We start from the raw sequence: 16,585 nt of genomic DNA on the forward strand, positions 1-16,585 counted from the left end.
GTGCATCAGTGCCATGTAACTTGGTTAAAAGCCCATGCATTAAATAAATTGTTTTGTGTTTAAAAAATAAGCAGTATTAGTTCGGGTAATTATCTATCTGAGGAAAAACATTGTTAACGAAATAGAATTTAGTTTATTAGTGTATTGTACTTATAAGAACATTTTCATTTTATTAACGGTTGCTTTAGGGTGTTTTTTTTTGTAGGTGGCGCCGCAAGTACTTATTCACGGACGCCAGAGCAACCAAAGCTTCCAATTTAAGTTATGACAGTGGCTGAAAAATGCCGGATTAGAGAATGAAAAAAAGCCTGTCGTGTTTCTGTTGTATGAAAAAGTTGTTATTTTTAAAGTAACTGCTTGTACATAAGCTTAGCTTGGTGTACGTATTTCACATTAATTTATTTTCTGTTATTGCTTCACAGTTTATGATGTTAAGAATAAGGTATTTTAAAATAAATTATCATATCAACTTTTTATACTGTATACCACTATCACTGCATTAATATATACAATAGCCAATGACAATGATATTAAATATAACGTGTAACTCAATCATTGATATTAATATTAATTCTGATATTCAGAATATTAGTTACTTTTAAATTTAAGTTTTAACTATTACTGTACTATAATAAAAATTCACGAGTTGACCAAATCACATTTGGTTATGTAATGTACGTATGGAAAATTAGAATGATGAAACAATTTGAACAGTGGATTTAATATTATAGATGACATTTAGTCTCTATCTAGAATAGTTATGGATGCATAAAGCTTTCCATATCATATTATGTAACTGAGTCTTAAAATACAACTTTTTATGTATTTACAATGAGAAAAGTAACTTGCAACATTCAGTTAGTTTTATATCCTCTAATAGTGGTCAAAACATGTTGTTTTTGACACTGTCTTAATATTTTGATTTTTTTTTTTCAGTTGCTTGAGACCATTAGCTAAATTTGCTAAAATATTTTTGTGTGTATTTCCTGTTGAAGACAAATTAGCAAGTTGGACAGCTTAGATGGACCAACAAGTCCCTTGTCCTGAAATCTGTGTCACTAAAAATTTGAAGCAAGAATACATCTGTTCTCCTCATGGCATGACTCAGGCTGTGCTGGGCAAACCCCATCATGTTTAGCATACACTGAATCTTAAAAGAGAAACAATGTGTTTTGTACTTCTAGGTTGTTCTTGTACCTTTGACCTTCAGAAGAGTCAAAATTCAAACCCAACCTGTATTTTAAAACCACTCAGTTCCTTTTTGTAAACTCCTGTAAATTACTGATGTTTACTATTTTGAAAGCAACTCATTCCATAATTCAATCACTTTCTTAGAAAAATAAAACTAGCTTAACAGCAGACAAGCCTGTCTTTTCATTCTTCCATAGTCAGAGTACAGCACAAAGTAATTGGAGACCTTTTTTCTGTCAATCTCCCATATAATCCTGCAAACTTAAATAAGATCACCTTTAACCCTGCTTTTCTCGAGAAAAAATAAGAGACCTTAACCTAGTCCTATAAGATAAATCTTCCATCATTAAAATCTTTCTAGTAGTTCGTCCATGGACTGCTTATGAATCTACTGCATTTGAAACCTTAAAGATTTAAGTCATCATTATCTATTAAAGACACATAATCCCTACCCAGGTATATCTTTATTGTTTGGGCCAATCTTAGATCTGTTTTCACACATAATCCCTACCCAGGTATATCTTTATTGTTTGGGCCCAGCTTAGATCTGTTTTCACACATAATCCCTACCCAAGTACATCTTTATTTTATGGGCCCAGCTTAGATTTGTTTTCACTGATCTTTGTGGTGTTAGGTGTCAGAATTCAACCATGATATTTCTTTTAAAAAGGCTGGTATGTTATTCACTCATCCAAGGTTTCTTTTCCCCATTAGGACTTGAATTAACTAACCTTTAATGGATTAGTGAGAGGTATTCATTATTTAAAGTTCACTGATCCCCGTGTTAACTGAATATGTCATCAGTTTTTTGTTTTTTTTTAATATTGTTTGTATCTCATTATTTTAGTATACTGTAATATTATGTCTTGTCTATTTGGCTGTCTTTTGACACAATGGAAGAAGAAAGTCCCTTGATTGGTGTGCTGAAAGTTTATGGACTGTAATGCTCAAATACAAGCTGTTTTTTTCCACAGTGGACATGGCAGGCAGTTCAGTGTATTCAGTACTAAAGTAAACAAACTGGCATGATGTGTTATTATAACAAGCATTCTGTAACATTTGAAGTTTTCTTTTACTTACTAGGTACTGTGTAATATAGGCCCTTCTAGTAACTGCCATTATTAAGCATGAGCAAGAAAAAGTTGCAGAAAGGGATCCTGGGGATGAAGCAAGACCCAAACAAGCCCATCCTTTTCAGTTTTGCAGGTGAAATGTGGCCATCTGATGACTCCGATGATTCTGATTTCTCAGTGAATAGCCCCTCACATGATCTGAGGTAAACGGTTGACAAGAACGCCTTATCATTTTTGTGTTTTTGTGGTACAATTAAAAACAAAAAATGTATTTAATTGCATGCATTTCTTGATGATAGAATAGTCAATGTTTCAAAATGTTGTACTTTGTAAGAAAACTCATTGCATATAACTAAATATAAAAAAAAAATTCCTTTTAAAGAATTATTGAGGTAATTGGAAATATGATAAAAATGAACCTATAAAACAATTGACAAATTCATGTGTCAAGTAAGATATTCAAAAAGAACAAAGAAAATTAAATGGTTGAAACTGTCTATTAAAATTACTCCCTCTGTCTTTCTTTGGATTGTCCTTATTCAATTAGAGATACTTTGACATTGATCCAAGTATAGTTTATGTAACATTTAACAACAACAAGGGACCTATTCATTCATCTAAGCAGTCCCAACTGCTAAAATGAAACTATTAAACAAAAAACAAACACAAAAGAACCTCAAAACCATCACTTAAATATACTCTTTTCACTACATCGAAGGCAATCCATTTCATAGGCCAATAACCCTCTTAGAAAAATAAAACTGCCTTAACTGAAGATGGCTCCTACCCTGTCGAAATTTATATTTGTGCCCCCTGGTCCAACCATTCTGACTATTAAGTATGACAAAAGATGCTGTATCTTAAGTCAGAACCTTTCTGATTCCTCTTTTGTATTTTAAGATAAAACAGTTTGAGAGATTTCATCCTCTTCTTGCATGACTATTCTTCCATACACATCCCCATTTTAATAGCCCTCCTCTGAACCCTTCCAATAATTCCATGTACTTCCTATGATAAGGAGCCAAAGACTGGACACAATACTGCAAATGTAACCTAACCAGTGACCTATACAATGAAATTATAACCTCTTTAGATTTGTATTCAATATTTCTGTGGACACAACCTAAAATCCCAATTTCCCTACCACTAGCAACAACACACTGCTTGGATGGCTAAAGAGATTTATCAACCATTACTCCAAAATCCTTTTTTTTCATAACACTGTTAAGGTTATCCCCATCCAAATTAGAATTCAAACTATGATAACCCACATGCAATGTTTTGCATTCGTTATAGTTAAAACCCATTTGCCATTTGTCCAACTCACTAAATAATCTACATCAACAGCATCTTCTTCACAGCCAGCAACACCCAAGACTTTAATATGATCAGCAAATTTAACTAAATTATTGACCATTCCTTCATCTGTCATTGACGTAAACCAAACAGAGCAAATGTCCTAAGACTGTGCCCTGAGGTACCCCACTTGTATCATTAATCCAGTTTGACTGAATTTCATTTATAACAACCCTCTGCTTTCTTCCATTCAGTCACTTTTCTATACAGTTAGCTAACTTATTCCTCACATTTGTGGAGATTTATTTTTGAAAGCATTTTATATGGCACCTTGTCACAAATCTTTATTGTCCTCAAACTTTATCAGTCTCAAGACACATCAAATTTACACTCTTACCCTCGTGTGTGAGCAGTAACCTATCAAAAGACTTGTAAGACAAAATTTATCCTCGGTGAAACTATGTTGGCTATACATTAAAGTTCTAAACTTTATTAAATAACTTTGCAAAGCATCTTTCACCAATCTTTCTAAAACTTTTCCCACAGTTGATGTAAGAAAAATACGGCTATAATAACTGGAACAGGTTTTATTACCTCCTTTAACCTTTAAGCAGTGGCCATCATCAACTGATGCTGCTACTGACAACGTTCCTGCTGTTTAAGAGTAAACAGTAGCTAACTCCCCATCCTCTTGTTTCTACCTGATAATTAAGAACTTAGGGAAAGAAGTAGCAAGCGACCCACTTGACCATTTCTTAAGCTCCTGGGTCAAGAGTTGTATCATTCTTTAAATGTCCTTAATGTTTCTTAACCAACTCAGAACTCAGGTGCTCATCTTGTTTCAGTCTGTCAACTGATGAGGAACAATGCTAACATCATCATTAGTAAAAAAAAAACTGAAGAAATTAATAATCATTCATCTCGGTCATCAGTCAAAGCCTTCCTTTATCATCCATCTAAGGTCCTACCCTCTCAAACAGGAAGACTTGAAAATGCATGATAACATTAATGGAGGGTATTCCCAACCTAACATTTTCTTCATCCTTAATGTACTTAAAGAAATTCTTATTGTTAATGTTTTTACATTTCACAGATCCTTCTTTATATCATAATCTCTTGTTTCACCAACTTTCTCAGTATTCTATAATCTTCTAAATATCCTATCATACCATTCAGTTAAAATTTTTTAAACTGCTCTTGCCTTTGTTTAATTTTTATCCCTTACACCCTTTGTAACCCATCCTGGTGTTTTATCATACCATTCAGTTAAAATGTTTTAAACTGTTCTTGTTTTTCTGTAATTTTATCCCTTACACCCTTTGTAAGCCATCCTGGTGTTTTTTACTTGCAGCACCCTTTTCTTTATATAAAGAATATGTTTATCTTGGATATTTAAAAATATTTTATTAAACTAGTCTTAACCATTATATTTGTAGCTTGAAAATAAATACTCAACACTACATAGCAGTAGTCTGTTGACAACACCGTCACATGAACCTTAAAACAAAAGTTTGGCGTATTGATGTTCGAGAAATGTGCTTTAAAAGGTTGACAGGGTTGTACTTCAATAGCTGTGTTTGGGTTAATGCTACAAGTCAGGAATTAATAAGTAACTTCAGTTTTTTAACATCAGTGGAATAGTTACTTAAGCCTGGTTATAAAAATGTATTGATAGTGTCATAGATGTCTTTTAAACAGAATCTTAATTTCATGGTAAAAAGAAAGGCAGTTATTTTCATTTAACTTAAGCTGGCTCCTTGATTACTGTTTTTAGAATACTAATATAATGACTTACAAGATTTACAGACTTGCACCTACACAAAACTAGATTGGGAACTAATCTTAAAGGTTAATTGATGAGGTCTAAAGTTGTAAATACCTGCTAACTTCATACCTAAATTTATCTGGTTAAACTTACATCTGATTTGTTTACATGAATAAAAAAAACAACTTTGTTTATTCACTGTCACCCAAACACCTCTGTAACAGTTTGCTTGCAGTAGTGTAAATATTCTATATAAAAAAATTATTACACCTTTTTTTTTCTTAGGGAGCATTCACTAGCAGACAAAAGCAGCTCATCTGACACATTGGATTTAGACATTCAAACTTTACAGAGAAAAGATGATAGGCAGAGCTCACGTAGTTTACCTAGTAATAATGACACTAAGTGTACAAGAAGCAAGAAGGAAATGGATATAAATGAAGATACCTTAGCAGCTTCAAAAAGTAGCAGTGTTGAAGTAATGAGTAACCCTGAGTACAGTTGTGAAGAGTTTAACAACAGTTCTAACATTAGTGGAGATGTCCATAATGGTACGCCTGTGTTGAATGAACCAACATCTCGTAGCTTCAAAAAAATGGAAAATAAAAAGCACAAACCTGAACAGAATAGAAGTAATATTCCAAACAAAAAACAGAAAAAGTATAAAAATAAAAAAAAATCTGAGTGTTTGGAAAGAGCGGCAAAAATATCTGAGCAAAAGAATCATAAGAGAAATAAAGAGCAGTGTAAAGAGGTCATGCAGGTCAACAAAACTGTTTTATTTAAACCAAAGTCAAGAACTGAGAAACTTGAAACTGATTCTCAGTGCCCTTCAGATGTTACTGAAGGACCTTGGGGAAAATATATTCCAGAAGAAATTCTTGTTTACATACTTAAAATCATAACCCATAGAGATGGCGTGTTCCCTTTATTACCAAGGTAAATGGACACTTTTTTCTTCATCGTTTAAAACAATCGTGAAATTTTCAAGTCAATTATTTGCACTTGACATAAATAAATTATTTAACTGGATTGCTATATATTTAACAAACACTTAATGTCATTAAAGATTCTTCAGGACCATTAATTTATATTAATTTAGTTATGAGTTAAGAAATTTCTCCTGTGAATCTGTTATTGTTATTTTCTAGAAATAAATAAAAGTAAAAGCTTGTTATTTCCCTAGTTGGGTTCCCTTTGGGTAAGTCTACCAAGGATCCAGTCTGTGAAACGGTTCCTTGTGGGTTTGTTGAATCATTTACCAAATTTTATTTTGATTAGAATTCGATTAAACTAACTGTAGAAAAGTTAAGGTAAACCGTATGTTTATAACTAATAACCTTCTGATTCAAGTTGTTTGTATGAATTAAGTTTTAATACATAATTTATTAACAGTTTTAAAAGTCACAGACAATTTTCTACAAAGCTGGGCCATCATTTTATGATATAGGTATACAATATATCCCAAATTCTTCATAAAACTATAGCAGTTGTAAATTTATATATAACATATAATACTTTATTTTACCATAGAGTTTCAAGGGTGTGTAAATTATGGAACAGAGCAGCTCAAGACCTTTCACTCTGGGAGTATGTTGATCTTTCATGGGGAAGAATATGTCGCTCGGAAGACCAGCTTATTCAAATTAGTAACCAGTGGCTAAAACGGACATGCAATCTCAACTTAACTGGATGGGGCACCTCTTTGACATCCAGAGGTGTTTTGGTATGGTATAAGTAATGATTTGTTGTGTGAAGCGACATCCAGAGGTGTTTTGGTACGGTATAAGTAATGATTTGTTGTGTGAAGCGTCCTCTATAGAATTTATATTTGCATGACACATTTTAAAGCATGCTGTTTTAAAGTGCATACTTGATTTGACAGAGATATTTGTAACAAACGTGATATGCCAGCTCTTAATCAGTTTAACAGCTCTATGTTTCCTCATAGTTATAAGGAAATTAATATATTAAACTAAGTTTGTATCTCTTTGTTTGCACCTTTTAGTTATCTGTTCCTTGTATTTTTCCACATTTCTTAATCAGTCAGCTCCAAAAGTAATACAATGATATAAGACGATATTAGAAAGGTCATGAAGGGAGTGAGCATTGGACCCTCCCCCATCTTATGTTTAAACATCACTGTGTGTGTGTTTCTTCCTTATACTTTTCTGTATTTCTTGACCAATCAGCACTCAATTTGATCCAGTGATACAGGAAGATCATGGGGGGTCATAATTACAATTACTGATTTTCAAATGCTTTACTATACAATATTAATTATGATGCTATAAATTTTATTATTTATTCAAAAAATAATGCAAACAGTTTCCCTGTTCATGATCATTTGTGTACAATAAAGAAAACCATTTGTGTAATGCTAACCCTTTTTCAAAATTCTTAATCAAGTTTCATTTAACTTATTTTTTGGTGAGTTTATCTGCCTGTCAGGCAGTTACATTTGTTGATAAGATCAGTTGTAAATGCAAGACCTTGACACTGAAATAAAACTTGACATCATTCAGTAGAATATGATTTAACTTGTTCCATTTCATCTTGATGCATAAAATTTATTTCCTATCGTACTGCAAGATGATAATTTGAATTAGGTATAAAATGATAAATTTTGTCATGAATCATTTGTCCAGATATGACTCGATTCTTGGATATCTCAGCAGCTGTACACTTATTTGGACACCACTCTCTTCAGTGCTCACATTACTTCCACAGTATCAAGCTTCCCATTTTCTTGTTGCTTGTTCTGCATCCATTGACTTTGGTACTGGAAGTTGATCTAACTTCTGTCAATGCATACCTTTTTATTCTTCTGCTCCATCATGTTCTGTTCGTCATTTAGGGCATTCTTTATAAGGTCTTTCTTGTAGCACTATTGGCAAGCTCAACTGTGGTTTTCCCAGTTGAAACTTCTGCAGTTGTTGTCTTCTCTTTCCCACTCTTTACTTCTTCTGTATCTAACATCCATTGTTTTTACTCAGGCATGAAATTGTTTAGTCCTTTGCCTGTCATTTCAGACACTCCTTGTGTGGCCTTCCTCATTTTTTTCAACCATCCTCCTTCTTTATCTACCAGTAAAAAATGGTTTAACTTCTGTCAATGCATACCTTTTTATTCTTCTGCTCCATCATGTTCTGTCTGTCATTTAGGGCATTCTTTATAAGGTCTTTCTTGTAGCACTATTGGCAAGCTCAACTGTGGTTTTCCCAGTTGAAACTTCTGCAGTTGTTGTCTTCTCTTTCCCACTCTTTACTTCTTCTGTATCTAACATCCATTGTTTTTACTCAGGCATGAAATTGTTTAGTCCTTTGCCTGTCATTTCAGACACTCCTTGTGTGGCCTTCCTCATTCTTTTCAACCATCCTCCTTCTTTATCTACCAGTAAAAAAATGGTTTATTTTTTGTAGTTGGTCATTACAACATTCCTTTTCCCCTTTCTTCCTTCTGTTCCTAGTATCTCTGAATTCTTCACATGACGTTTCAACCAGGGTTTATTGGAGTCAAACATTGCTGGTTACTGGACAGCTCTTACTTTCTGGCCTTCCTCTTACTGCTGTTTGTTTTTCTCCTCAGTTTCTATAATGCTCTTCCTTTTCTTTTGCCTCCTTCATTCCTCTCCCATCCCCCATACTTTTTGTCTTCCAAACTGGGACCTAAATGTTATTCTCCACAATTTAAATCTCCCCTGGAACCTTTGGCTTCTGTTCCTTGTACATTTCTCTTTTACTACCTGTTTCTCCTCTTTTATTTTCCTGTGGTCCTCAATGTACTGATTTCTATGGCACATTCTTCCTGCAGTCTTTTCCAACATTTGTGTTTGTTTTTTTTATCTCAGTCATGCTTTTCTCCATAAAACACCTGTGATGTGAGAGTGACAGCTCCTTTATTTCTGGTGATGGATTGGTGCAGGACTAGTCAAAATAAGTCTTCACTTAGTTACAGTTCAGGTTACGAATTCTGCCTTGCTGGACTTGTGGTGAAAAAGCTTGGGACCTTGTTCTTATTGTGGCCAGGATGACACACACCCAGTGCTGCATGATTTGGGAATGTAACTAACCCACAGATGCTGGTCTGATGTGCCTTAGTCACAATACACACGCAGTGCTTCTGTGTGTCTAGTGCAGGTTCTACCTTTTTGTTCTTTTGACCATCCTCATTATATTTCCCTTCTTGTGAAGAGTATACTCTGGTACAGTAGAAGTGCAATCTCTATTACTGATCCATGATATAGAATGACACAGTAGAAGTGTGATCTCTCTTACTGATCCATGATATAGAATGGCACAGTAGAAGTGCAATCTCTTTTACTGATCCATGATATAGAATGGCACAGTAGAAGTGCAATCTCTTTTACTGATCCATGATATAGAATGGCACAGTAGAAGTGCAATCTCTTTTACTGATCCATGATATAGAATGGTACAGTAGAAGTGCAATCTCTTTTACTGATCCATGATATAGAATGGCACAGTAGAAGTGTAATCTCTCTTACTGATCCATGATATAGAATGGCACAGTAGAAGTGCAATCTCTTTTACTGATCCATGATATAGAATGGCATAGTAGAAGTGCAATCTCTTTTACTGATCCATGATATAGAATGGCACAGTAGAAGTGCAATCTCTTTTACTGATCCATGATATATAATGGCACACTCCATGGTGTTTTTTTTTACACTTCCCAAATGAAGTAATCTAAGTAAAATTTTAAACCAGTCACTACACTACTTGAATGTGGGAATCTCGCTGTATGTAAGAAGAGGTTGTGTATCATATTGAAAGTTAACATTTTCCAACACTGAAAATATATTTCTGATAAATACCCACCTCTGTTCTTCCCACCATCTTTCCCTACTTCTGGTGCATTTTTCTTCCTTACATACTTTCCAAGTGATAATTGAAAAATCAGTATAGAGGGAATTGGCTGTGCTAGTAGGGTGTAGGGCACTCCTGTTGGTGGAGAGTTATCACGTGGTTACTTGCATGCAATAATGTCATGGAAATGTGAACTGTGAACTTCATGGCTAGTAGTGAACAAAAGCTTGTGTGTAACAGGCAGCACTTTTTTAAGAAAGCTGCAAGTGAGTAGAGAAAACTATTAACCTTAAATACCAGACAAATGTTAACTTTAAAACTACTGGGATGTTTGAAAGTTAGTATATTTTTCACTCTAAATAACACGAAATGTTTTCAACACCTCAAAAGAGAGATCCGAAGTGCCAGTAAGTAATTAACAAAATCTCAGTGAGTTAAGAAGTTTATAGCCTAATTTGAACTCTTATGAAATGTAGGCTATGTTTTCAGTAGTTAGAGAGCCAGAACAAATTTTTGCTTTTTTCTTCTTACCGTAATGTTATTTAGGTTTAAATTAATAATAAATACATTGTTCAATAACCTTTTTTTTTAATTATTTATTACATACTTAAAATAAGTCAACTGAGTAAGAAACATAAGAATAATAAAACAAACTGATCAAGTAGGTATTCAACATACTAATGGGTTATAAGTAGGTATTCAACATACTAATGGGTTATTCCACGTCAAATCACCCAGGGGGCTGCAGGTGACCCCCTCAGAATGCCTTGAAAAAATTCACATGTGCTCATCTACCCATATAATGAAAAACTGCCAAAGATTAGATCAATATCTCTAATAGTTACTGATTTACAGCCCTGTAAAATGTAATGAATTTTTTTTGGCAAATTCATTTTCAGGCAAATTTGGCTGCTTAAAGCTGCAAGAGTAATGGTGGTAGAAGGTTGAAATTTGCTACACTGACTAAATTAATATTACAGAATTAAAAAATGGTCTCAAACCAAGTTTATCTCTCTTAGGATTTTCATAGTGAGGCTGTAAAATCACCTGAAAACCCAAAATCGTTCAAAACATTGGTTTATGTAATAAGCCATAGCTCTAAGACTTAATATGATACAAAGCTGAATTTTGTTTTCAAATTTCCTATAATATATCAGTTGATAAATCAGCAATTGTTGTAATTAAAAGTCTATTAGATCTCCTGTAGAAAAATGTAGTTGCATGCAACTTATGATTTAGCTAAAAATATCCCTACTTCAGGCCACAGTTTGACCATGTCACCAGTTATTCAGCCTTTTCAGATTTTTACCATATATTCTTACATCTCTGAATATGATCTACAAAAAAATCAAAATAGTGTTCAACCTACTTTTTGAATTATAATTTTTTAAAGTATCTTCTGACCATACATTTTTTATTTAAAAAAAAATTCAGTTGAGGTGTATTACTGTGTGCAAATATATCCACACAATGTTGAAAAATACCTGTCACAATTTTATGAATCCCACTGTAATATTCTAACCAGCCTTTCACAAGTTTAAATAATGAAGTTGTAAGAAACAAGAAAGAATTAATTCTTTTCTGAACAAATTTATTCACATAACTAGTTAGATCACATGGCAATGGAAATATATTGTGTATGCATTACACTTATGCAGGTATGGTTGAGTTTAAGATTCATAATATAATAAATATAAAGGTAAATCAGACACAAAAAGCACAGTGCTACAGCATGCGATAACTGAGAAAGATTATAGTCACACCAAACTGCAATAATCATGACAATAAAATGTTTCAAAAACTGCTTTGGAGATAAATTAGCCTTAATAATATCAAATAAACATTGCTTTGTTCAGACAGCTTGAATAAATTTCTGAAATTTGAGTTTGATTATGTTGAGATCACTTTGACTTAGAACATAGTGGCGAGCACTACTACCTTGGATGGAAGGTGCACTTATCAGACAAGAATATGTTGGAAAGGAATTCAGCTTTCATCTTTACATGACCTTGTAGGCCATGAGAACAGCTCATTTCTTGATGTCTTCATAAATGACACCGACACATCGGAATGTTCATCTGATCTATCTTTTATGTTTCCCACATACCATTCATGATCGTATATGCATGCCACATATTTTCCTGGCTGATAATTGTCATTGTTATCATTAGACCCTATTTGAGCTTCTGCAGCATCACTTTCACTGCTACTACCAACAGTTACAACTGTGTACACGTCATAACTTTCTCATGTACTATTTTTTGGTATAGTGGAGAATAAAGCTATGATGTGACCTGATACCTGTCACAGTTTTGTATTTTTCATAGCACTCAGTAGATCAAACTTTACACAATTCTGCAGGACTGATTCCTGATTGACAATAAAGAACTGAATGCCCTGAATGTGGTCCTTTGCCCAATGATACATATCAGAGAACTTAAAATTTGATTAGAATATTTCAATGAGATTCAATAATTATTTCAAAATTGCATGGATATATTTGCACAGAGTAACACACCTGAATTAAAGTGTTTTTTTCAAGTAAACAATGTATGGTCATAAGATACTTTAAAAAATTATAACTCAAAAAGTAGGTTGAACACCATCTTGACTTTTTGTAGTTCATATTGAGAGATGCAAGAATATATGGTAGAAATCTGAAAAGGCTGAATAACTGGTGACATGGTCAAACTGTGGCCTGAAGTAGGGATATTTTTAGCTAAATCATAAGTTGCATGCAACTACATTTTTCTACAGGAGATCTAATAGACTTTTAATTACAACAATTGCTGATTTATCAACTGATATATTATAGGAAATTTGAAAATAAAATTCAGCTTTGTATCATATTAAGTCTTAGAGCTATGACTTATTACATAAACCAGTGTTTTGTACAATTTTGGGTTTTTAGGTGATTTTACAGCCTCACTATGAAAATCCTAAAACTTGGTTTGAGACCATTTTTGAATTCTGTGAGATTAATTTAGTCAGTGTAGCAAATTTCAGCCTTCTACCACCATTACTCTTGCAGCTTTAAGCAAGGAACATTGCCCAAAAATGAATTTGCCAAAAATAAAACAAATTAACTAAATTTTACAGGACTGTAAATCAGAAACTATTAGAGATACTGATCTAATCTTTGGCAATTTTTCATTATATGGGTAGATGAGCACATGTCAATTTTTTCAAAGCATTCTGAAAGGGTCACATGGAAAATTTTCCAAAATATTGAATACAGAAAAGTATACTTTTAGAAGAGATTAAATATACATGCCATAATTTATGTTAATGCTGTTTTAAATTTTTTGACTGATAGGTAATTACTTTAAGCCTGTGTGGACATCATTGTTTAAACTAAAAAGTTGATTATGGTATAATTATGGTGTAAGTCTATCTTCTTTTATCAAAAAATACTGAAATTTTGGTTAGAGTTTTACAATGTTTATACAATCTCTGTAAATAATTTTTGTTCTTAGTATTGATTGTAGCATCACTTATTTTTTAGCTGTATTTACACCAGATATGTATATCATATTTTCCAGGCCATTGCCAAATCTTGTTCTCTGCTGACAAGCATTAGTCTTGCCCAGTGCACCCGCGTAACTCGAGAATGTGTCCAGCTCTTAGTTGATCACTGTCCTAATCTGGCCAGCATTGATCTTTCAGGAGTATCCAAGGTTGGTGAGAAAATTTATTATTATATCCTAAAGTTTAAAATCGTATCTATGTGTGTGTACATATATATTTATATATATAAAATCTGTGTGTGTGTCTGTTTGTTTATTATCTAACTACTACTAAGTTGATGGACCAATCTCAACCAGATTTTGTGGGATCACAGTTTAGAACAAGGAGCATGTTAATGGTTGGTTAACATTCCCTTCACTTTCTTTGATTGCTGTAATTGAGTACTTATTATTTTTGATGCAATTTAGTGTTAACTACATTGACAGATGGCACCACATTCTCACACATAGATGTTTTGTGTATCTATGGTGGAATCTAACAAAAGTAATGACTACAACTATTGCAGTAATGCAAAAATTCAACTAAAGTTTCTTTTTCAACATCCATCATAAGGCTGCTGTGAAGAACTGTTTCTCGAGATGTACTCACATCCTACTTTGACCCATGACATGTCAACAGTGACACTTCTGTGGCCAATAACTGTCAATTAATTAACCACATTAAGCACTGTGAAAGGACATTAACAGTTCATTGTTGAAATTGGGCAACTAAAATCACCTCCACCACCTCTGTTTTGGCTGCTGTCTGTTAACACAAAATCATCGAGACCATTGTACTGTGTAAACCATGTTTTAAATATATATTGAATTCATAAAGCTTATGCAGAAATTTTTGTAAGGTAATACTGTAATAATATGCTATAAATAAATTGTGTGAAAATTGTTATTCATCGTACCATTCACCCAAACCTTTTTTTTAAAGTTCATAACTTGTAAAAAATACAGGTACATCAGCTAGTTTTGTTATAAACAACAAAGATTTTCTTACCTGTTTATTTTGCCGTACATTGTTTTATTTTATATATAAAACATTACATATCTATATCCAGTGGCAGAAAAACAAAATGTTTTGAAGTATATTTTCACAGACATTCTTGTGTAGCAGCATTAATTACACAGCTTACATTAGTCTTCAAGTTAGATTATCTAATCAGAAGCTTAGACTGTGATTAGGAAATGAAGCACCTATCTTACATTAATCACTTGCTTTCAGAGATACAGCAGTCAACATAGTCCTCTTTCACCAGCGAGTCTCAAATATCTGGTCTCTCAGTGCGGAAAGAAACTTACTCGTCTCATTTTAGCAGAGAATGAAGTTGCAGCAACGAGCTCAGTATTAAATGCTATTTCTGTAAGTAATTGTTCATTGTATAATGTTTTGGATTCTTTGTTTTAGTTCTAAAGATATCTACAGTCATTACGTTTTCCGATTATTTCTCTTGATGACTATTAGAATAACCACTGTCATATACTTTAAATTTTTTATTCAATTTCTCTTCGAAAGTTATTTTCAATCTATCTTCTTTTACACGTTTGTTTCCTTTTTGTTTTTTAATTCGGGACTGATTTGTTTTCAACAAAAGTGTTAAAGACAAATTCAAAATTTGTTTGCTGTCTCCTAATTGGGCAGAGGACCATAGATCCCATCACAGGTTATGATAATTAATTTTACATTATATTAAAATGGTTTTGAAATTTTTAAACTACTAGTGACATGATAATAACAGAATATATAGTTGTAGTTGGGTGTTTTGACACTACGTTCTGGCACTACATTAGTAGTGTGATATCATTGAAAATAGATCAGTTTTGTAATGGTAAGTAAAAGCCCTTTTGAACACCATGTATTTTACACACTCAGGTTATAAATGGTATTGCTAATGGTAATGTACATAGCTTTTCCAAGATGGGGATATCCCTTGTACTTTAAGGCATTGGAAATCAAAATAATATGAAACAATTTAGGCACTAGAACCATTTAGAAAAGTATTTAAAAGCTCTACCGTAGTAACGATGAACAAAGTACAGTATGTAGCAAATATAAATCCAAGAACACAGAGGTAAGTTGCAAATGTCAGCTACATGAACCGTGCAACAGTATATAAGTGTTTTGAAGTTAGGTACAGAGTTCAAATTTATTATTCTGCCTTTTTGTCACATACAGTTTAATTAACTAACAGTCTGTCACTTAATCATAGTTACACAGAACATGATAACAAGGTTAGTGTCAAGGTTTGTAGAATCTGAGACTGCCTGTCCAGTGTTTTTACCAAAATGCCAAAGGTGCAAATTTTCTTGGGTCCATGTAGTTTAGATGCTTTAAGGTGTATTCTGTAGATATATGATAGGAATATAATAAAAACAATTTAACAGCTTTTATATACATTAAATCTTGCCTTTTATTACCTGTTTAACAGGGAAGTAAAATCAACAGTTTTCTATTTGTAGATCTTTATTTCAGTTGCACATCACTGTTTCCATTAATACTGCTTTAGAAAGGATTAAGTGCATTGTTAAAATGAAGATTTTAGTGCCAACAGGTCAATAGTTAAATTTAATCAACTTCATCATAGGTGATGGCAAAATATTCTAATGTCTCAAATCTTTATTTAATATTATTGACTTTATTGCATTCAAACAATATTCAATAAATACTAAGCTATTTGGTTTGTGGATATCATTTGAATATTATAAACTTAACATTCAATAAGTAATGATTTTGCTCGTTGGGTAGGTTCTGTTCTTTACTTTGCCACCAATGGAATCTCAACATCCACCCATGTGTTTGTTGTGCATGGTGACTCGTGAATGGGAGGAGAAGATCCTGATGGTTGAGGGGTCCAACCCTAACACACCACTTTGGCCTTGAATTCATATAGATGGGTGGCCTTGGGGTTGCTTTCC

At 33.1% G+C, this 16,585-nt stretch overlaps 1 protein-coding gene across 9 annotated transcripts in view; it reads left to right on the forward strand.

The window, feature by feature from the left end:
- The first annotated feature begins 232 nt into the window (after positions 1-232).
- LOC143245310 (F-box/LRR-repeat protein 6-like) overlaps positions 233-16,585 on the forward strand; it is a 33,987-nt gene continuing 17,634 nt past the window's right edge. For 7 of the 9 annotated variants that reach the window (XR_013025564.1, XR_013025565.1, XR_013025566.1 and 4 more), the window contains exons 1-6: positions 236-379; positions 2,275-2,467; positions 5,611-6,264; positions 6,859-7,051; positions 13,697-13,831; positions 14,895-15,032. Coding sequence is in view for 5 of the 9 variants with exons in the window: in XM_076491502.1 (XP_076347617.1) it covers positions 2,319-2,467; positions 5,611-6,264; positions 6,859-7,051; positions 13,697-13,831; positions 14,895-15,032 (1,269 nt within the window). In the remaining 4 variants the exon portion in view is untranslated. Of the gene's footprint in view, positions 443-2,274; positions 2,468-5,610; positions 6,265-6,858; positions 7,052-13,696; positions 13,832-14,894; positions 15,033-16,585 lie in introns of all 9 variants that reach the window. The other 2 variants (XM_076491503.1, XM_076491504.1) reach the window with 2 other exon arrangements.

The sequence above is a fragment of the Tachypleus tridentatus genome, chromosome 2, assembly GCF_004210375.1.
Source record: "Tachypleus tridentatus isolate NWPU-2018 chromosome 2, ASM421037v1, whole genome shotgun sequence".
In the NCBI taxonomy this organism is placed as follows: Eukaryota; Metazoa; Arthropoda; class Merostomata; order Xiphosura; family Limulidae; genus Tachypleus; species Tachypleus tridentatus.